The 21,505-nt window shown below is 39.4% G+C and overlaps 1 protein-coding gene across 3 annotated transcripts in view; it reads left to right on the top strand.

The window, feature by feature from the left end:
* The window catches only part of ryk (receptor like tyrosine kinase), a 47,112-nt gene extending 25,904 nt beyond the window's left edge, over positions 1 to 21,208 (top strand). Inside the window, exons 4-16 of one of the 3 annotated variants that reach the window (XM_060867755.1) lie at positions 66 to 197; positions 1,018 to 1,080; positions 1,222 to 1,354; positions 2,652 to 2,752; positions 4,130 to 4,213; positions 6,829 to 6,954; positions 8,289 to 8,375; positions 10,427 to 10,496; positions 12,705 to 12,837; positions 14,365 to 14,474; positions 14,764 to 14,923; positions 18,038 to 18,174; positions 19,975 to 21,208. In XM_060867755.1, coding sequence (XP_060723738.1) covers positions 66 to 197; positions 1,018 to 1,080; positions 1,222 to 1,354; positions 2,652 to 2,752; positions 4,130 to 4,213; positions 6,829 to 6,954; positions 8,289 to 8,375; positions 10,427 to 10,496; positions 12,705 to 12,837; positions 14,365 to 14,474; positions 14,764 to 14,923; positions 18,038 to 18,174; positions 19,975 to 20,086 — 1,448 coding nt within the window. In that variant the 3' untranslated portion in view covers positions 20,087 to 21,208. Of the gene's footprint in view, positions 1 to 65; positions 198 to 1,017; positions 1,081 to 1,218; positions 1,355 to 2,651; positions 2,753 to 4,129; positions 4,214 to 6,828; positions 6,955 to 8,288; positions 8,376 to 10,426; positions 10,497 to 12,704; positions 12,838 to 14,364; positions 14,475 to 14,763; positions 14,924 to 18,037; positions 18,175 to 19,974 lie in introns of all 3 variants that reach the window. The other 2 variants (XM_060867754.1, XM_060867756.1) reach the window with 2 other exon arrangements.
* The last annotated feature ends 297 nt before the right edge of the window (positions 21,209 to 21,505 follow it).

Here is a 21,505-nt window from a genome sequence, read left to right as displayed (position 1 = left end):
CAGCCACCAGTGTTTATTGTTATTATTAGTTGTTAATTATTAGTCTGTTTGAATATTTTTCATAGTTTTCAGAGTGGACCTCTTTTGTTCTGGGAAAGTGGACGGTGAGGCCATTCTGACCGTGCAGCTGAATCTGACGATCCATGCCAACAATTTCACAGTACTCAACTTCAAGCGCAGGAAAATGTGCTACAGAAGTAAGACCTATATATAATATAGTAGTGCTTGTCTCAGAGTCTGTATTCCACACAAGTGTCCATTTTCTGTCTATTGTCTGAACCTATCCTTTTGCCAATCTTTTTTAATGTGGGCTGTAATAAGAATAATGGTTTTCTCTCTACAAGGCTGAAAGTGTCACAGTGATGATAATAACACAAACTTGCAGTTATATGCATCCCTTGAGGAAGCAAGCGATAAATTTACATATGGCTTATTTAACCAAATGTGTATATTGTTTTCACCATCTGTTTTCAGACAGAATGGAGATTGTAACTTTTCTTACATTCATTCATTCATTCATTCATTTTCTACCGCTTATCTGAACTACCTCGGGTCACGGGGAGCCTGTGCCTCATCTCAGGCGTCATTGGGCATCAAGGCAGGATACACCCTGGACGGAGTGCCAACCCATCACAGGGCACACACACACACACTCTCATTCACACACTAGGGACAATTTTCCAGAGATGCCAATCAACCTACCATGCATGTCTTTGGACCGGGGGAGGAAACCGGAGTACCCGGAGGAAACCCCCGAGGCACGGGGAGAACATGCAAACTCCACACACACAAGGTGGAGGCGGGAATCGAACCCCGACCCTGGAGGTGTGAGGCGAACGTGCTAACCACTAAGCCACCGTACCCCAACTTTTTCTTACATGTTTATTTTTCGGTTCTTATTTGTGGTTGTGGACAAGTACCTAATCCCTGACTATATTTTCCTATGGTCTTGTAATCACTTGTCTTTTGGTAAGAGAGATTTAATCTATGAATACATTTTCTATTATATTTTATCAGGAATGGAACAGCCAGATTCCCCCAGAATCCTCCTTCCATTCTCTAACAAAACAGGACCAGACTGTAAGTACTTTCCACTAATGCGCTTAAATAGTTTGCAAATTAATTTCAGTAATGTGAACCTTTAGGGTATTATTTGTCATAGATGCTTACTTTTGTTGGATATCTGTCTTTGACCTGTGCTCTGTGTATTTCCCTCAGTAGACAGCGCCCCTACAACGTCCACCAGAGTGTTCTACATCAGCGTTGGAGTGTGTTGTGCTGTCATCTTCCTAGTTGCAATCATCCTTGCTGTGTTACACCTGCACAGCATGAAAAGAATCGAGGTGGATGACAGGTGGGTCGTCGTCTCCCTGAGTGCTGGCGTTTGGGCTGAATTTTACAAAGGGAGCACAAGGAGCAATGGGACTAAGAGAAAGTATAGATTCGAAAGGGTTTTTTTGGGTTTGAATAATTTTATGCACTACTTTGTTTTATATTCACATTCATATGTCATCCTGATATATTGCATCCTGGTGTTTTTAACCTTTGTATCTTGGAGAAAACTAAATCTTTTCCAGGAGTCACTTCTGACTTCTAGTGTAATTTTCCTGCGTAATGGAAGCTTGTTTTGAAATTGGTATTATCTTATTTGCTAATTCAGGTCAAAGCTAATTTTGGTCTGAAGTCGGTACATAAACCTATGACGTACTTGTTTTGTCCATAATGGCGACAGCTCAAGGCATGAGAACATACGTTAGAGCACACAGCAGCTCTTTGATAGTTCTTATATTGAGTAAATGACATTAGTGCATGATTGGGATCAGCGGGGTCCAAAGGCCGGTTGAATCCGTGCTGTCTGAGGACATTTGTTTGCTCTTCAAGGACTTTCTGTTGAAATAACCTCTGAAGCTGAAGCATAATTCTGTTAATTGCCATCATTATACAACACCTTAGTGTTATGAAGTCTATAGGGTTAGAAGGTGAGGTGATGACACGATCTTCGAGAAGCAAGGATATTGAATGAAGGAGATATTGTGGCAAGAGAGATGGAGAAATTCTACAGCTGGGAAACAAATTCTCTTACCCAGCTGAAGGTGCAGTTATTGCTGGCAATGGCAAAATTGTATATTTGTTCAGGCCTGGAAAAGTTTGGCAAAAATAGACAAAATTGAATTAGTCACTTTTGTATCTGATTATACTCACATTTCTAGACATCTAGACAACCTTCGAGCAGTCCAATTCTTTTTCTCCTCATTTTCATCTTCATTCTTCCTTAGCAATGTCAATGAATAAAGAAAAGAACAGCTTGGACAAAATACAGTGTGGTGCACAGCGTTCTACATTTGTTACTGCTGTCTAATGCATTAGGAACTGTAACAAGTGTGGATTGTTTCGATGACCTCATGCAGATTAGAAACGGTCTTTGTCCTCTTTTGGTTTCTCTCTTGTTCCTATAAGCTACAAATTATTAACAATGTTGATTATGTTATTGCCTGTTTTAACTGGATTCAAGTGGTCAACCTTAAAAGTAGAGTAAACCGACTGGTGCAAACAGTTAAAGCATCACTGTATTACTGTAGTGTTAGATGAGTACACAGACATACTCTTGAACATACAGTACCATTTTGTGAACATTCTGTATTTTCTTCTAGTGAGAGTGACAGTGGGAGCTCCCAGGGTCTTTCTCAACCCTCGACACAGACCACACAGTATCTGAGAGCAGACACACCAAACAACGCCACCTCCATCACCAGTAAGACCTACAGCAGCACACACATTGACCATCTATGAACGCAATCACCGTTCTCCCATGGTCAAAAGCAAGCATTTTTATCTATATGCCTGTGCATTTCTACTTCATGAATAATACGCACAGTTTGTTGTTTACCCCAAACACAGTTGGTGTCTGGTGATGCTGGCTTTTATTAGTGTCCCTCTGGTCCTCCAATTTCAAGTACAAGAAATATTGTATTATGCATTCAACTATAGAAATTTACTGGACTGCTAGAAGCAGGGTTGCCAGGTCTCAGCAAAAATCCTAGATGAACTAATTCTCAAAAACACACCCATAATTTGGGGATTTTGTATAAAGAGAGACCTTTGTCTGTGTGCGGGGAAGCAAGTTTACTGCAGTGCAAACACATTTCTGATGGCAACATGCTTTTACCATCACCTGGTGCCAACATCAATTATGCACCCACAATCCTCTTATTCTCCCCCATCTTCTCTACACTTACACTTCCCACTAAGCTGATTAAGTAAAGTGGTATGATGGTCTTCAGAATTTTTCGCGTTCACACTCCTCCATTTAACAAGGTGATTTATAAATTTGAGACGAGCTAAACAGGAATCAGAAGGTCCCGGAAATAAACACATCTGGCAACCAGCCAGTCCTCAAGGTATAATATCTAGAATAATCTCTGTGCTATGTGTGTGACTAGCAAGAACAAGGCAAAGCAGTACTATGTATGAAGAGGTCTACAACATACCCCACTCATCACAACAGATTTGGTATTTTTACTCAAATTCCACCTGGTCTTTTCTGCAAAGCAAACCTATCGAGTGACCGAGGAAACAGCCGTTTTAACCCACATATCCGACAGAACGACAGGAAGTGTTATTTTTGGTTTCTCTTATGTTTTCTTAGTGGTTAGGCGCACATTCCCTCAAATGGGCTTGATTGGGCTAAGATTAGACTTACTTTTGTAGGTGGTGGAGCAATGAAGAAACTTGATACTAATGTCTTATCTAAGCTGTTCTAAGTATAGTAATGAAAAGAAACTGCTAGTAATGATCAATATTTTAATGCCTGAGGGACTGCAGTCCACACATCATTGAGGGACTGAAGTATTTGTTTTTCTTTCCCTAACCATAGTCTGCATTTTTATCATGCTGTCGCCCCCTGGTGGCCATATATTCACTTTCTCAACTCTTCACTGTGTTGCGTATGTCTGCCTTCCATTTTTGTTTTTGTTTCCTCCATGCCACTGACATTTACTTTCACATGTTATTAGCATAGACACCGTTTAATTATCATAGTTACCCATCCTTTTCCCATCTCTCTCCCCATTCCCTGTTCTCATCTCTTCCTCCCCAAAACCCTCTTTCTCTTCCTCCATCCCTCCATCAGACGTTCACACTGGCTCTGCACCCATGCTGCAGCTCTCAGGGGCCTCTTTTCCCCACCCTGGTGCTCCCTCCCACGAAAGCAAAAGTAAGTCCTGCTTTGCACTTATAAGTCGCCAGAGAGCCAGAATTATAGCCATCATCACTGTCTCCACAGCTTAAAGGGAATGAAGCCTTTTATAAACCTTTCTAACCACACCTAGCACTTGAGCTTTGATGAATGTGCTGCCTGAATTTGCGCCTGCAGCCGGAGCCCGCATCACTGTAAGGTTTAGATAAGTTTTATGCTTGCCTTTACTTGATTTGTGTCTTTAGTCAGTGTCTTAATCGTATATGATCATTTTGATCGGCAATTTATGTAATGGGGCTATGTGAGAATTACTAAACAATCTTTTAGTTTATTTTGCCCAAATAAAAAAGGCCTTTGAGTGACTATCTCCAATACAAATGGAGAAATACAGTATCTCACAAAAGTGAGCACATCCCTCACATTTCAGCAACCATTTTATTATATCTTCTCCAGGGACAATATTATAGAAAAAAAATTTGGATCTATTATAGGGTAGTCAATATGGAGCTTGTAAAGCAGTATAGATTTACTATCCTCTGAAAATAACTCGACATACAGCCATTGTTGCCAAAATAGCTGGCAACAATAGTGAGTACGCCCTAATTGATATCAGCTGTACGTCGTTTAACCGTTTGCAAAGCCACATATTCTATTTATCATGCTGATGTTTTTGTCTGCTTGACAGGACCATTCAAATTTGTGTATCTTGTATTAGAGCAGTTAAAATTTGGTGCTTAGAGAACAGTTCTCTCATACTGACCACTGCGTGTTGAACATGCTGCCTCATGGCAAAGAACTCTCTGAGGATTTGAGAATTGTTAATCTCCACAAAGATGGCCTAGGCTATAAGAAGATTGGTAACACCCTGAAACTGAGTAACAGTACAGTGTCCAGGGTCATACAGAGGTTCGTAGATTGGTGCCACTTGGAACAGCACTCGCAAGGGTTGATCGAAGAATCCTTGAGTACTTGTGCAAAAAAAACAGACGTTTGAGTGCTGCCAGCATTGCGTTAGAGGTTGCAGAAGGACAAGCAGAAGGTTAGCTTGTCAGTGCCCAGATCATGCGCGCATTCTGCAACCAGTCGGTTTGCATGGCCTTTGTTCGTGAATGAAGACTCACAAGAAATCCCACAAACAGTTTGCTGAAGACAACTTGTCCAAGAGAATACTGGAACTGTTTCCTGTGGTCTGATGAAACTACGATCAACCTGTTTGGCTCAGATGATGTCCAGCATGTGTGGCGACACACTGGTGATAGAGAGCACCCCTTGCCTACAGTCAAGCATGGTGGTGGTAGCATCATGGTCTGAGGCTGCATGAGTGCTGCTGGTACTGGGGAGCTGTGCTTCATTGAGGGAAACATGGATTCCAACAGCTGAGAAAGGTGATGGTGTCTCCAGACCTGAACCCTACTGAGCTGCTGTGGGGCATATTCAAGCAGAAGGTGGAGAAGCGCGATGTGTCTAACATCCAGCAGGTCTGTGATGTCATTATGGAGGAGTGGAAGCGGATCCAGCAACAACCTGTGCAGCTCTGGTGAATTCCATGCCCTGGAGGATTAAGGCAGTGGTTGACCCCAGTGGTGCTGAGGTCAATACAAAATAGTGACACTTTGGACACAGTTTTGACATGTTCACTTAGGGTGTACTCACTTTTGTTTCCATTATTTAGACAATAATGGCTGTATGTTGAGTTATTTTTAGAGTACAGTAAATCTATACTGCTATACAAGTTGCACACTACTATATAGGTATATCCAATTTTCATTTCTATGGTTTTGTCCCTTGAGGACATATAATAAAATGGTTGCTGAAATGTGAGGGGTATACTCACTTTTGTGAGATACTGTATATAAATATTTGTATTAATATCCATTTTTTGCATGCATGTATGTTTGAGGTAGATAAAATGTACGAATATATGTATGATTCTTTTCTTTTTGTTATAAGATGGAAAACACTACAGATTTTATAACTTTTTTTAAGCAATACAGCCGTTAGAGATTAGACTGAAGCTCATTTTTATACTATGACCACTTGGAGGCGCTCTCAAGCTTCAGCTCTGAATAAAACATTTACTGTGTTAAGAGTATAATCTTCCTTATTCAGTCTGAATTTAAGACTATATTAGGAAAATACACACACACATACACACACACACACACATCAACATTTAATTGTTTTTTTAAGGATAAAAGTTAGAGAAAAGTTCATAAGTAGAATCTGTCAATCTACAATCATACTGCAGCCCACGGAGATGTTTCCCAACCTAAATGTTGTATGTTTATGTATATAACTTGTTTTTGTTGGCAAATTAATTGTATGTATATATATTCAGCTAAAACTACACAAAAGCAGGATAAGAAGCACTCGAATACATTGCACTAACTAGATGTGTTGCGTTGCTTTGTGTTGTGTGCATGTGACATTTAACATTAGCACTTGGTGAAAGCTTCGCATATGAGAAACAATGTGTTCTCAGAACCTGCATAAACACGGCATACAGTCATGCACAAAATGAAGCGTGTGCCAAAATCAAGTCATTAATGTCGTTGCATAACGTGCTTTTGAAGCATTACTGATTTTATCAAAGATGTGCTAATCATTAGTGGTGCTATGTGTGTTTGTGTTAGCCTACCCTTCATTGCGGATAGAGAAAAATGACCTGAGAAGCGTGACCCTACTTGAAGCCAAGGCAAAGGTTAAGGACATCGCCATCTCTAGAGAGAGAGTCACACTCCGAGACGTTTTGCATGAAGGTGTGTCCTCTTTCCCCATTCTTAGCTTCTTGTATATGATGTACACCTGAATTTTCATGCATAAACAATTGCATTTTAAAAGTATTTTTGTCCTGTCTCAGTCTGATAGCGTTTTTTCTCAGAGAAACCATTCCCAGCTCAGAAGATAAATCTACATTGCGTTTGTAAAAACATCTGGCACGTTCAGTCCTGACCAAATTGCATTGCATCATTTATATACGTCAGTGGACTACTGAGCCAAGTAATATTTGAGCTTTAGGCAAGCCTTTTTCCTGATCTCTGTCTTGAGCTGCACATCAGGAGGAGCCCCCCCTTAATCCCTTGATCAAAACCACTCTCATGCTTTGAGCTATTACACCTCTAGTTCAGTTCACACTCCATCAATCTTCATCTCCAGCAATCAGATAGCATAAAAGTGTCTCACCTATTAGTCTGTGAAAATGTCTGTACAATGCAGACATGGTCATGGACATAAAATGGAAAAAGTAAGATGGATTTCTGGGGGATGAAGGAAGTAATACATTTTTGACAATTCAAAGTAGCTCTTTTTGTTGGAACTGTAAATTGCTCTAATGTTCAAGTCAAACATACACTTATAGGCCCTCCACTGCCTTTTCCCCCCGATACAGTTGACTATTATAGCGACAACATTAATAACTTTACCTTTTTCTGCTGTTCCTCCTTCATCTGCATTAAGGAGTTATTTGCCCAAACATTTCACCTTTCTACATCACCTGTGATGATGTGATATTGCAGATCACCCACCTTACTCTATGGTCATGTAACTTCTCTATATGCCTACATTTAGCATCCTAAATTCTGTCTAGAAACCTATTTTAAAATTCCACTATGAGAAGAGAATTGTTTATTTTAGACTTTTATGTTTCGACAAATAAAAATATTTTTGTAAATGTACAAGGTCAAGCGTTCCTTCGACTAAGAGCTAAACGATTTACAACACATTGCAACTCTCAAATGTTATCTTAGCTTGCAGCAGCTGAGGTTTGGAGCAGCAGCAGGAAAAAAAACAAAAAATAAAAGTAGAATGTTCCAACAATGGTGTTAAGTACGTCTTCCAGCGGTGATCTGCTTCACTTGGCGCACTAAGGTCAACTCTGAATGGCCATGTTTGGGCCCGCTGTCATTTAGATTCTCTCCCTGAAGAAGAAAGAACGACCTTTATAAAACCTGTATGGGTGTATTTCTGCAGGGCAGTGAAGCATGGAGCGTGTGTGTGTGTGTGAGAGAGGAAGAGGAGGTGGTGATGTCTGTTTCACGGGTACTTGGCTCTGCTCATTCTTTGTTTAAATTTGATGACTGTTTGCATTTCACAGGAACCTTTGGACGGATATTCCATGGTGTCTTGCTTGACGAGAAGGACCCAAGTAAAGAGAAACAAGTGTTTGTGAAAACAGTTAAAGGTACTGCTTGTTATTTTATGTTCTTCTAACAGCACTGGGGCAGGTCGGGGTTGAAACACCAGCACTGCCAAGCTGCCACTGCTGGGCCCCTGAGCAAGGCCCTAAACCTGTATCATGACTGATCCTGTGCTGTGACCCAACCTCCAAAGTTGATTCATGCGAAGAAATATTTTTTTTTCCGGTTCTTCTTTTAAACAAGCACATGTAGCCTGAATTCTTGTACTACTGAAATACACCTGCTTCCAAGCTCTACCCTGTAATTGCCCTCAATGCTTCCATAGAGTCTAACAGAGACTGTGGCCAGAATGCAGTGTCAAGTTCCGTTTATATTGATATTTTCCAAGGTTAATGTCAATATAAACTTAAATTGTCCTAGCAATTAGTCAGTGACCATGTCTGTACAGTGGAGATCTGGCCATTGCAGTAACACATTAAAATTTAATGCATTTCTGTGAGATAAAGGAAATTAAACATTTAATAATGTTCTTCTTTAAACTCCCAGAATGCCATTGTGTTGTTTTAGCATAGTGGCATGGCTACGTGTGCGCTGCACATAGTCAGGAACAAATATATGGACTAATTTCTGGGATACTTTCAATGGGGAAAGTGTGAATTGTGCTGAGAAGAGCTGAGCATCTCTATATTATAGAAATACTACAACACAGTGATACAGTAGATGAAGGAACCGCTATAGTGTTGTGCACAGAAATAGCATATATAAACATTATTTGATATATTCCGATAGTATCTTTGAATGAGAAACTAACATGAACAAGGTTGATGTTAATGTCCATGTGTTGTTTTTATAGTAACAGCTAATACATCAGAACTTTTAAAGCAGCTCCACATAATCTACGCCTATTAAATGGATGGATTTTTTAATTATTATTATTATTTACTCTTAATCAATTATGGAAGAAGACTATGGTCATTAATATATTTATTATATTAGAATTAACTATATTATAATTATATATTAGTTTAGAAGCAGTAGTGTATTAGAATGAGAGCATTAATCAAAACCTGTTGTCTGGGTTACAGTCAGAACCATCATCAGAGTTGCTGTTCTACAAAAGGCATTGGTCAAAACATTTTCACCAATTGAAATCAATAATTCAACAGTGCTTTGATGTATTAACAACAATAATAATAATAAGAAGAAGAATAAATAGAAGAAGAAAAACATATATTGTTTGGTCTCTTAATCGAGCACACAGAGAGCTAGGCTGGTGTTCATAAAGGAGCATATTGTTAAATCACCCAAAACATGGTTATCAACACATCCATATAAACAACTGTTACCATGTGTTTAAAATTAACTTTCCCTCCAAGTACTAGAAAGGAGACTTTTATGAAACATCTCTCACTCTGAGTAAGATCTTTTTTCTGTGATTCTGGCAGATTGCCTTTAATCTGTCTAAAGCATTTCAACCAAATGAATTGCACATGATTAGAAGATGAACTTCTACGTGATTAGAAGATGAACAAATCATGACAAATGAATTGTTGCACAAGAAAATGTTGGGCTTCACTGATATTAACATGGCATTCCTGTTGCCCTCCTGCCTCTTATTCCCATGGGCAGGGCTGGTGCCTGCTGCCAAACAATGCTCCATGCCAGTCAGAGTATGTAGTAAACCCTTCAACTTCCCCTGGCCGTACCCATGGGGGAAGAACACAATGTAGGTTACCTGCAAATGCAAAGCAGCCAAAATCTGCACGTCAAGATAAAACCATGTTTCACTCAACTCGACAATGCATTCTGGCCACAGTCTCTGTTAGACTCTATGGAAGCATTCAGGGCAATTACAGGGTAGAGCTTGGAAGTATGTGTATTTCAGTAGTGCCAGAATTCATGCTAGATATACTTGTTTCCAAGCTATAATAAATGTTTTTCTGCACTTCCCTCTAAATCTCAACCAAAAATCTTCAGAATTAATGGAGAATTAACTTGTCAAAATCCATCTGTCTTCTCACCTTGTAATTCAAAATAATGACTAATGGCTTATACAGTGTAATTCCCCTGTTGGTTCTTGCGTTTGTTTTTGCAGATCATGCCTCGGAGGTACAGGTGACTATGATGCTGACGGAGAGCTGTAAGCTGCGAGGGCTTCATCACAGGTGAGCCACTGCACTTCATTTATTGGCTGTACTTCACCACTCCATAGCTCTTCCTCAGCTGGAAACCTGATCAGGTTTGAGCGGTTTTTATTGCTTAACCTGCTCATATAATGGTCATATTCAGGAATTAATAGCACACCCTGATTATAAAGGTAGGAAAAATAACCTACATAAAATATTTTGCAATCGAATGTCAGTTCTTTGTACCAGGAGAAGTTGTTGACTGAAGTGTGATTCTATTTATATTTTGCTTCAGCGGAGATTTAGGGAAGTAATGTAGTCTTTCTTTACTTCCTCTTTCACTAGTGTATTTATTGTAATATCCTTCATGAGAATTAGTTGAAATTTATGTGTTTAAAAAAAAATCAACCCAGACACAGGCAACAACACAGTATTGAATCTTTTCAGAGCTTTTGGTACTCACAATTAATAATTTGTCCTGGCCCTGTATAGAATAACAGCAAGACATAAGACAAAAATTGCCAAACAAGATATTGAAATAAGTGCATATATTCTGGAAAGAATCCTGTTATCCTTTTTAGCAAGGGTGCCAATAATTAAATGTTTTTACTGATGAAGCAACCTTTATTAGCATTTGGCTATCATGATTTGCCCAGTCGTGGCCCAAAGCTATTTTGTCAGCTTTTTTTTAATCAAAAAAAAAATCTGTTTATAAGGTTGTAACCACAGGTGAGTAATATTTACGATTATATAAATAACTTTATATTACATTACTCCATATGAGTTGCTTGATTAACGATCAAAGCTCGCCTTTGTGGTTTTAAATGTCCGAGACTTTCCACAGCTTGTGTGAAAGGTTCAACAATGAGTGGATCAGTTATTGTAGCTGTAATGTGTAGAACAGCCACTCCTTCACAGAGACTGGAACTGAACGTTACCAACTTATCAGAAATGAAGCGCTCGGGTCTCCTGTGCTAAACTGAGCTGTGATTAGTAAATTCAGGATAAGTCTTATCAGTCCTGCATGCCAAGTGATCAAGGAAGTGATGGCAGGAAGGCGCCATGGCTGTCTACTGGAAATTTTGGGTATCCTCTTCATGTCCTGTAGGTCTTATGAATTAAAAAAACACAAGCGTAGTGTATATGAATGTTGGAAACACTTGTGTGGCTATGCTGGATGATGACAGAATATCGTGACAGTGAAGTAAGGGCACTTCAACAACAGCAGTGACCTCTACATTTCCCCAGCAGAAAGATTTTTTTTCTCTCTCTCTCTCTCTCTTTTCCATTTTAAGAGCAAGTTCCTGTATTTCCTGATTCAGCATCATTTTTATAAGAGGGAAGAGAAAATGTAGTTGGTCATGCATTTTAACAATTCAGGTTATCTATTTATTTAAAATACTCTGTTTCTTTCATAATAAAAAATATTGTATTTAATGATTTTCTTTGGGCTCGATGACTAGAACCATGACTAGGCTTCTATAAAAGGTGTGGATAGCACTTAAGGGACCAGGGTCTTTCCTTGTGTTTGTGGTTATTTGCTCTGGCATTTGGTTGCTGGGCAGATGTTCCACATCCTGTCTTGAGTTTTGGGAGGATGGTGTTCAGGCCAGGCCCTGTCTGAGGTCAAAGATCAGATCCTGCTAGGTACTGTCAGGTCTTTTTATACATCACAATCGGAGAATACTACAGGATGGAACCATGCTTTGAAACATCAGAGTGGTTTCCAAGAAGCATTTCCTTCCTTAACTGTTCACAGTTAGCTAGACCTGCTGACTCTGCTGCAATTAGAAATTTCTTGCTCTTCCCCTTTCATTAACTGCCTACTTAAGACCTTTCACAGAATTCATTAGTTCTTAAGCTTTTATGTCACAGGAGAGGTTTGTAATCAGGGTTGATAGTTTCATAATTAGTTATTGTATATCTGCATTTAATACCATCAGCCTGTTGTGTATTAATTTATTGGGTTTTTTTTGTTTAATACACAACAATATTTTTTTTTGGACAGTTATCAATGTATTTTGTTATATGTATGTACAAGGGAGTGCAAAATCAGTCTTGTACAAAGTTTTACCTTTTTTTTTTTTTTTTTCTTTTTCTTTTCCAGTACTGCTCGACAGTGGTTAAGCAGTCACTAATTTGTCTTTCTTAGATCAGGCTATAATACCCTGGCCATTTCAAATCGTAACACCCTTAGTGTCATTGTATTTTTAACACTGCAACATGTTTCTGCATCCACCTTCTCAGGAACCTGTTGCCTATTAGTCACGTGTGCACAGAGGATGGAGAGAAGCCCATGGTCCTGCTACCCTATATGAACTGGGGCAATCTCAAGCTCTTCCTTCGCCAGTGCAAGCTTGCCGAAGCCAACAATCCTCAGGTGAGTCTGCAACTTCAGCCCTCATCTTCATACAGTACCTGTAATGCATGCTGAGCACTTGCTTGAGATTTATAGAGCAAACAAAGCTGCTTCTGTTTAAGCTGGTGAGACCTGTCAAACACTCAAGATTCAAACAGAAAAACACCAATTTATGTATTGCTTCCAAAATGATAGACTGGATGTGGCTGCTGTTATGTTACTATTAAAAAAATAATAGCTTCAAACTGCTCTTGACCCTCCAGCACAACACCTGAGAACTAGTCAATTTAATTGGATTCTTTGTAACAATGAAAGTGTTGTACTGAGGTCTGCTTGATCTAAAGTAGCAGTGTGTGCGGCTTAAAGGAAGTGGTGCTTTACTGGAGAAGGAGAGAGCACAATGAGTACTTTGTGCTGGTTAACCCCATGTGGCTCTGATCCAGATGGCATACCACCACCTTCAGGTACAGGACAGGAGGTTGGTGATTTGATCAGTGCACTCACTACTGGAATTTCTCAAGCATATAAGCATAACTTCAAGCTAACAATTTTTCCAAAGCAAGACTCTGCTTGCTAGCAGTTTAAAAAAAAAAAATCATTCCATCTTCTCCCTGTCTTACCGAAGGAATTTGTCTGAACAGGCTTAAAATGTAAATCATCAAATCCCATAAATACACAGTGTAGCATCACTGAAGAGACTATACAAGTACTTGCACATGTCACATCTCCAAACTCATTGATGAGTTGGGCATCTAGTTTGGCAAAAACTCAAGAAACATGTTCAGTTGAAGTAGAATTTGAACATTTTTTTTTTAACTTCTCCTTGGTTTCAGAATGATGCCATTATCATCATGGCAGAATATAAACAAATCTGTTCCTTTTCCCATTATGTGAACCATGACGTATAAGCTGTGAGTATTGTGTATGGGTGTGTGAGTAGCTTATCTAAACATGTGTCAGTACTGTTATGCAAGTGTGGCTAGTCTCTATAGATTTGTAAGCCGTTGTGTAGCCTTGTGTAACTTATAGGAAGCTTGCGTCAAACCAGACAGAATAGTGAAGAGGCAAACATAATCAGTACCAACGCTTTATAGCGTTTAAGACTTGCATCTGCACTTTTACTTGGCATAAGCTGTTGGTGGTGTTCTTACTGGCTGTTTGCCCAGCAAATCAATGCATAACCAAAGCAAGTCTCCATCATATTCTGGTGTATATCATTTTTTAAAAATGTTATTCTTTTATTTGTTTTCTTTGAAATAGTGAACAATTTAAATTCTAAGCTGGCAATCAATCCAGCTGTGATGACGGTGTATGTGGCATACTGTTTTTACAAACTATTTAGTTCTAAGCTACTGTTGGCATAGTGAGTCATTTCCTTTCATGCAATCACAGTCAGTTTGTGAATTAAATTGTGAGTTATTTCCTTGCACACACTGACCCTTCATCCACAGTAACCAGTGGAATGTTACAGATATAAATAAATCTGTATTGTTTCTCAATATTCTTTCTACCGCTCTTTATCCTCTTTCTCTCACTCTCTCTGAGCAGGCTATCTCCCAGCAGGACCTTGTTCATATGGCTATCCAAATCGCATGTGGTATGAGCTATCTGGCACGAAGAGAGGTCATCCACAAAGACTTGGCTGCCAGGAACTGTGTGTATGTTGGCCATTTAAGATAGGCACACACACACACACACACACACACACACGCACTTCATTTTCTACATACTTGTTTCTCACCTGACTTGTGGTGTCTGGGCCACCTTTAATAATTGTGTCCAGCTGCAAGTCCAGAGGCTTGATTAGTAGTCTAACACACGCGGCCTGTTTGAACACTTTTTGTACTGAAGCCTTCAGCCAAGCATGTGGACTTTAATGGCCAGTGGCTTTTGTAATTGTTTGCATATGCTCACTGACTCAGTGGTTTTCTGTTGTGCTTCCCCCAGCATTGATGACAGCATGCAGGTGAAGATCACTGATAATGCACTTGCTCGAGACCTCTTCCCCATGGACTATCACTGCCTAGGGGATAATGAGAATAGACCCGTACGCTGGATGGCCCTGGAAAGCCTGCTCAACAACGACTTCTCCAGTGCCAGTGATGTGGTGAGAATCTCACTCTCTGAGTTTAGCCTTTATATGTGCTCCATTTCATTTCTGCACATCAGTGTTTACTAAACCAATTTGCAGTACTCACTCAGTGTGTATATTGTTTTTCATGACACTCTTAGGAGGGGAAGAGGATCAAGTTAGAAACTTATTGTTAGAAGCAAGATTAAAACGTCTATGATAAAACTTTCATATCCTAACAGCTCTTTTTACTTTCCTGCTTTTCATGTTTGATATGCACACAGGTCATGAATTTATATTTACATTAACCTACAACTATATATTGTGCATGTGTCATAATGACACGTTATATCATTTGGAACGGTCCTCTCTGAATGTGTTTTTTTTTTTTTTTTTTTTTAAACCTCTTTGTGCAAACCATATCAAAATGGAAAAGCGTTCCAAAGTATTAAATAACCTGTTATTACCACAGAGTTTCAGAAATCTGCTGCAAGATGTGATTGGTACAGATGAAAGAAAATATGCTTCAGAAAAGCTTTCAGTGAACAAGGGGGTGCCATTTTTGACTTCTCATTCTTTACATGTCTAGAATTTATTAAGCCTGTGAAAGCCAGCAGTATAGTTAAGCAGTACAGCAGTATAGTTAAGAGTTGCCGTGTAATGCCGTATAAATGACATTTTGAACATGAATGTCCCAACTCACTGTAGGGGAATCAGTTCATCTTGTTTAGATTGTTTTAGGTTCATGTGGCCAAACTGTTAACGTCATACTGTCAGGTCTTACGCATTGTGATGGAAACAACAGTGTAATCAGCACACAAAGGCTCATGGGCAGGTTGAGACATGACCCATCTTTACTCCCGAGGTAGTGAGATATCTAATGAGATTTTTTTAGGCTGTGTTTATAGACTCTCTTACTTTGTATATACACACATGCTCTGAAATTGTGCAGTAGCCACTCTCACAGAATCTACATCACCGCCCATGACAGATCTTGCTCCACTGCAAGAGAAGAGTGGCAGTAAAGTTAAGTGTACATCTGTGGGTGTGGTGCCACATTCTGTTCCTGTTCATCTCCGGGTTAATTGCCATTTCAAAGGAAATGGGCTGTAGACCGTAAGCTAGAAGTTCTGTCTCTTTTATTAAGAATGCACACACAGCCAGCTTGCTGCCAGCTCACTTCTGCAGCCCAGGGGACATGAAAAACAATAGAGGCTGTTGCAAGGCATTGGTCAGAAATGAATGGAAGGCTCATTAGTTTAAAGTAGAGCCTATGAGAAAAAACATATTCTTCAAGAATACAATGGAGACCGGTGATATTGGGGCGGGTAAAGGTTTAATCTATTTCCCTGTGTTTACTTCAAATCCTTCAGTTACGGTTGCCACCCCCTTGGCTTCTGTCTTCATAAAGGTATGCCAACAATTTTAGGTGTAGTACAGAATGTGTTCTTTCTTTATAAGCGAAGTGCCTCAGATTTGCTCTTGACAAAAGTACAGGTTAAACAGTTCAAGTTCAGTGATCATTTAAGTGTAGTGTGTCTCAGGTCTCACCTGTTTACCAGCAGAATAAAAATGACGCATGTAATAGCAATTACGTAGTGTGGAAAGTGTGAAACCGATATTTATATTTTATTTCTGCGACGTGAACTATTTCTGAGTAAATGGCATTTTTGTTCAGGAATCGTGCCATACAGGATAGGGGTTTTATCCACTGGGCTAGTCAAACCAAAACGCAACTAGCTACAGCTTCTGCACTTATCTTGCACTTTCTGAGAAAGCAGGTATTAGATAGTACCATACTTTGCTGTAGTTTGCCCAATCTGACAAACATTATTGAGGGTATCACAGCAGTAACTAACAATGGCATGCAGAGGAGGCCTGGATTGTAGTTTACTTGCTTGATTTTATCACTGCTTGTTCAATTATGTACACAGAGTCAGTTATTTTGTAAATAGCCCATGAATATCATGACATTAACCTGGATTTAAATGTAATAATTGCTTGAGGATTTATACTGTTGGGGCAGAAACTGCCTGGAAAACAAAGAGCTACATAAAAACTCTGTAGGGAAGCAATTGCATTTTTTAAATGAATAAGAGTGTAATATAATATATGTCATATAATATGAATGTTTTCAAAACTAATGAAACGTACTTAATTCTTTGTTCGCTAACTAACAAGCCTGAACTGGCTTAAACTGTGTATGTTGGAGGATGGGGAAATACCAAACAATGCAGGGCATGGGTTCTCAAATGCTTATACCATTTTTGTCACACTGAAGTGGTTTAAGTGCTACTTTCTCAAACACAGATTAAGTCCTAGAGTCCAAAATGTCCATGTGGAGTTTATTAGTCTTTGTCTTGGGAAGGCTACATTTTGCCAAGATATTTCGTTGTTTCTTGATGCTGCTTTTGCTGAAAATATAGTTTCGGACTCACAAGTGATTTCACAAAAACAATTCTTCTGTCTTTTTTTAATCTTTTAAATCCTCTGGAATCCTCTTCCTAAGATCTGGATCCTATGTTGGTAATCTTGGGCACAAGGCATTTTTTTTGTTTATCTGTATGATTCTGTCACTGTGTAGAAAAACAAAGGTCCACACACCTCTAATATGGGTTGAGGTTAAGCAGCATTTTGGAACTGTGAGGTGAGATGCGAGCTCACTCGTGATGTACAGCGGCCATCCAGAATGGGTGACCTCTTACACTACAGCTCTGGTGTTGAATCCTCATGACAACATGGCTGTTCCGAAAAATTTGCAAGAAGTAACATTTGATAGAAGGAGAAGGCTGAGCTAGCGTAGGCCCAAAAAATAGATGTTAGACAGTAAATTCAGATTTTCTTGCAATGTTTTTTCTACAATGGTTTGTTTCTAAAATGTTCTGATGGTGCACAGTGACCAGGAGTTGACTCCCGTTAGATAGGGGGCAATTTGTGTACAATGTGGAGATATTTTACAGACATGCCTAAGACGTTCAAGCCAGGACCATCAGCACTGGGGATGGTCTCATGTACACAAGTCTGTCTGATTACCTAACAGTATCTTATTTGAAAATCTCATCTCAAGGGAATGTTCATATTTCCACCTCTTTCTTGTGATCTGTCTATACACAGTGGGTTTATTTATAGCTTTGTGTCCTCTCTTCACAGTGGGCATTTGGGGTGACTCTGTGGGAATTGATGACACTGGGACAGACTCCTTATGTCGACATTGACCCATTTGAGATGGCTGCCTACTTGAAGGATGGCTACAGAATAGCACAGCCCATCAACTGTCCTGATGAGCTGTAAGTATAATTAAATAATTTATTAAATCTTCTCAATAAATAAACACACATACTGCTCAGGAAAATGAAGAGAACTTTCTTATATATACTGATTAAAGTATAACACCAGGTCAATTAAATTACAGCAATATCTCTGAAGTTAGGAAGTATAAGTGATTGTGAATCAGTGTCACTTGCTATGGTGCAATTGAACGTGACAACTGGTGCACTGGAGAGGCAACAGCAAGATGATCCACTAAAAGGGAATGGTTTTTGAAGATGGTGGCCACAGACAATTGCTCTCTCCTAGTTTTATGTTTGGTTTGTCCTTGTCACTACTTGTAGCATGCAGCAGTACCGCAACTCAATCAAGTTGCACATGTAGAGCACTGCTGGAACCCTAGGAAATGGTCTCCAGCAGGGTACTGGTGTGCATGTTTTGCTCAAACGCTCAGAAACAGACTGGTTCACTAGGTTGCATAACATGTGGGTGGTATGCAGGCTTGACATCCTCTAGTGGGACCTGTGCTCGCAGCTTGATTGCCAAAGAACACCAGAATTGTCACCTTTGGTGCCCAGTTCCCTTCAGAGATGAGAGTTATGATGGAGTCTGGAAATGCTATTGGGAATATTGTGCTGCCTGCAACATCATTCAGCATGGACAGTTTGGTGTTTGGTCAATGATGGTCTGGGGAGGAATATCCTTGGAGGGTCACACAGACCTTCACAGCTATTGTAAGACCGTATGCTGATGCAGTGTAACCTGGGTTTCTCCTGTTGGATCACATTGCCTCATGTGGCCATATGGTGTAGGTAGTATCTGGATTATGATGCCATTTACTGGCCCTCGCGTTCCCCAGACTTAAATCCACTTGAGAAATTCTGGGATGTGTCGGAGCATTCAAAGCCACTAAGTAGCACCACAGACTATATCAGGACCTTACTGATGCCCTGATCCAGGTCTGGGAGGAGATTCACAAGGACACCATCCTCTAGCTCATCAGGAGCATGCCCAAATTATATAGGAACATCTGTACTCAACAGGATAGATTGTCCACTGAACAAGGGTTAGAATTGGGCACGACTGTCACAAGGGTGAAAGTAGGGAAGTAAAATTAAAGAAAAGCTGCAGAAGTACTCAATCAACTCTGCTGCACCTGATGCCACACATTTATAAGACAGTGTGAAGCCCTGCCAAATAACATTGGGTCAGTGTTTCCATAAATAGCTGGAACTGTGTGTGCGTGTGTGTATGTATATATGTGTATGTGTGTGTGTGTGTGTGTGTGTGTGTGTGTATATATATATATATATATATATATATATATATATATATATATATATATATATATATATATATATATACACACACACACACACACATACACATATATACATACATACATGTAAGTATATATATATGTAAATATAATGTAAGTGCACCAATATGATATATAAGCTGGGTGTATCTGAGAAAGTGGCCATTGTGTTTATATTATGCACTCTAATTTATAATTTATGACTTTTTCTTTGGGAATCAGTGGTACAGATTGGTACAGAACAGTGGGAGCACTCTTATCTGTATCCTGCATGCTACCAAGAAATCAGAAACACTAAATTTGAGTTGCTGCTGGCCCTGTTTCTAACCTAAACATGGCAGGCTTTGTCTGATCACAGCCTAGTGGAGAACAGGAAGTGCTCATTTATAAGCATTAATAAGACTAATAGGTTTAGCAGGTGGACTTAAGTAACAAGTTTCCCCTGATCTTAATGATAAGAGATTGAATGAAAAACAAAGTGTTGTTGTCTGTGCCATTTCAGGTTTGCAGTAATGGCTTGTTGCTGGGCACTGGATCCAGAAGAGAGGCCGAAGTTCCAGCAGCTTGTCCAGTGCCTCACAGAGTTCCACGCAGCTTTAGGGGCCTATGTTTAAACTCCAGCCTCAGGTTTTGTTCTGGGCCCCTGGTCATTGACCAGCACTATCCCACAACAGGAAAAACAGCACCTGAGTAAATAAAACATGTCTCTCATATCAGTGATTTATTTGGGGGGAAATGCTGTCACTGAGACTCTTTTCTGCTTTTTGGAGAAGTCACCCTTTTCTCCCTACATGGAATAGTAGATCTCCATGTGTTTCCACTGTTGAAGACCAACACCTATGGCCTTTACCACAGTGCACACTTTTCTTAACAATGCTGATGTTAATGTGTTCATGGGAAGCTTTTGTTCATTTCAGCACAGAACCATTTCCAGTTTATTTCACTACAGTTACTGTCTGATTTTTCAGACATTGCTTGCTTGGATTGAGTTGTATGTTTTTTTTTTGAGTCTTCAGTGAGAGGAAGTCTCTACTGTGTTGGTTCTAAAACACTGCTCTGAAATGGAAAACGGTTTTCTTTACAGTGTGTGTTTGTGCAGGACAAATATTTGCACAGATCACGTTTGTCTGTCCTCTTGTTGGTACTTGTACATTTGCCAAAATAATTTTTTTCCATTTGTTCAGCTTAAATGAGCTCAAGTATAGTTCTGCCACTGGGTATCAGGAGGATATCGGCTTACTGCCACAAGTATTTAATTTTCTTCAGGCAGTGGATATGCAGAACTGTACTAGTAGTTACTTAAAACCAGTGTTAAACTGGCTTGTGGTACTTATTACAGCACCAAGACAGCTATTTCATCCAAAAGATATTACAATGTTTTGAATTACAGTTGATCAGCAAAATAAGTGAATAATTACAATAATAGTCAAATTTCTTACAGGGTTATTACTTACTCCTAAAGTTTTTAATGTTTGTTCTGTGTCAGAACAAAGTCCTCCTTTTTGTATTTTTTTTAAAGAATGCGTAAAGACACACCAGTCACTGTGAATAATCAAAGTGTACGGCCTATGTTAAAAACGGTTTCTATCCGTGTTTCTTTTTCCCTAGCATTTATAGACTTCTCTTGATGCTGACAAGTGCATGTTGATTTGAAAAGGTATTATGTAAACTGTTTCCTGAACTCATACCTACGAATTAAAAAAGAACCCAAAATAAAATGGGTTTTCAATGTAGAATTGCTGTTTATTGCATTTTTTTCCATCCTTTGACCATTTTCCCATCATGACCTCAATGCACAATTACACAAAATGCTTTGAAAAACAAGATCCTTCAAATGGAAATCCTTCATCGGCTACTGTGTGAAGACTTTTTGAACATTAAGATGACTGCAGCAGACCATAGATTTCATAGAGATGAATCTAGGATTCTAGAGACTCTGAACAGGTGCATCCTGCTTCTTGCATTACATGCGAGGGATACCAGGCAATGCTAAACACTTGGCCAATTCCATCCATAGTTTGAAGCAGGTTAGT

This window comes from Tachysurus vachellii, chromosome 4 (assembly GCF_030014155.1).
Source record: "Tachysurus vachellii isolate PV-2020 chromosome 4, HZAU_Pvac_v1, whole genome shotgun sequence".
Taxonomy (NCBI): Eukaryota; Metazoa; Chordata; class Actinopteri; order Siluriformes; family Bagridae; genus Tachysurus; species Tachysurus vachellii.
The sequence above is the reverse complement of the archived record's forward strand: the minus strand, read 5'-3'. Positions and strand labels throughout refer to the sequence as shown.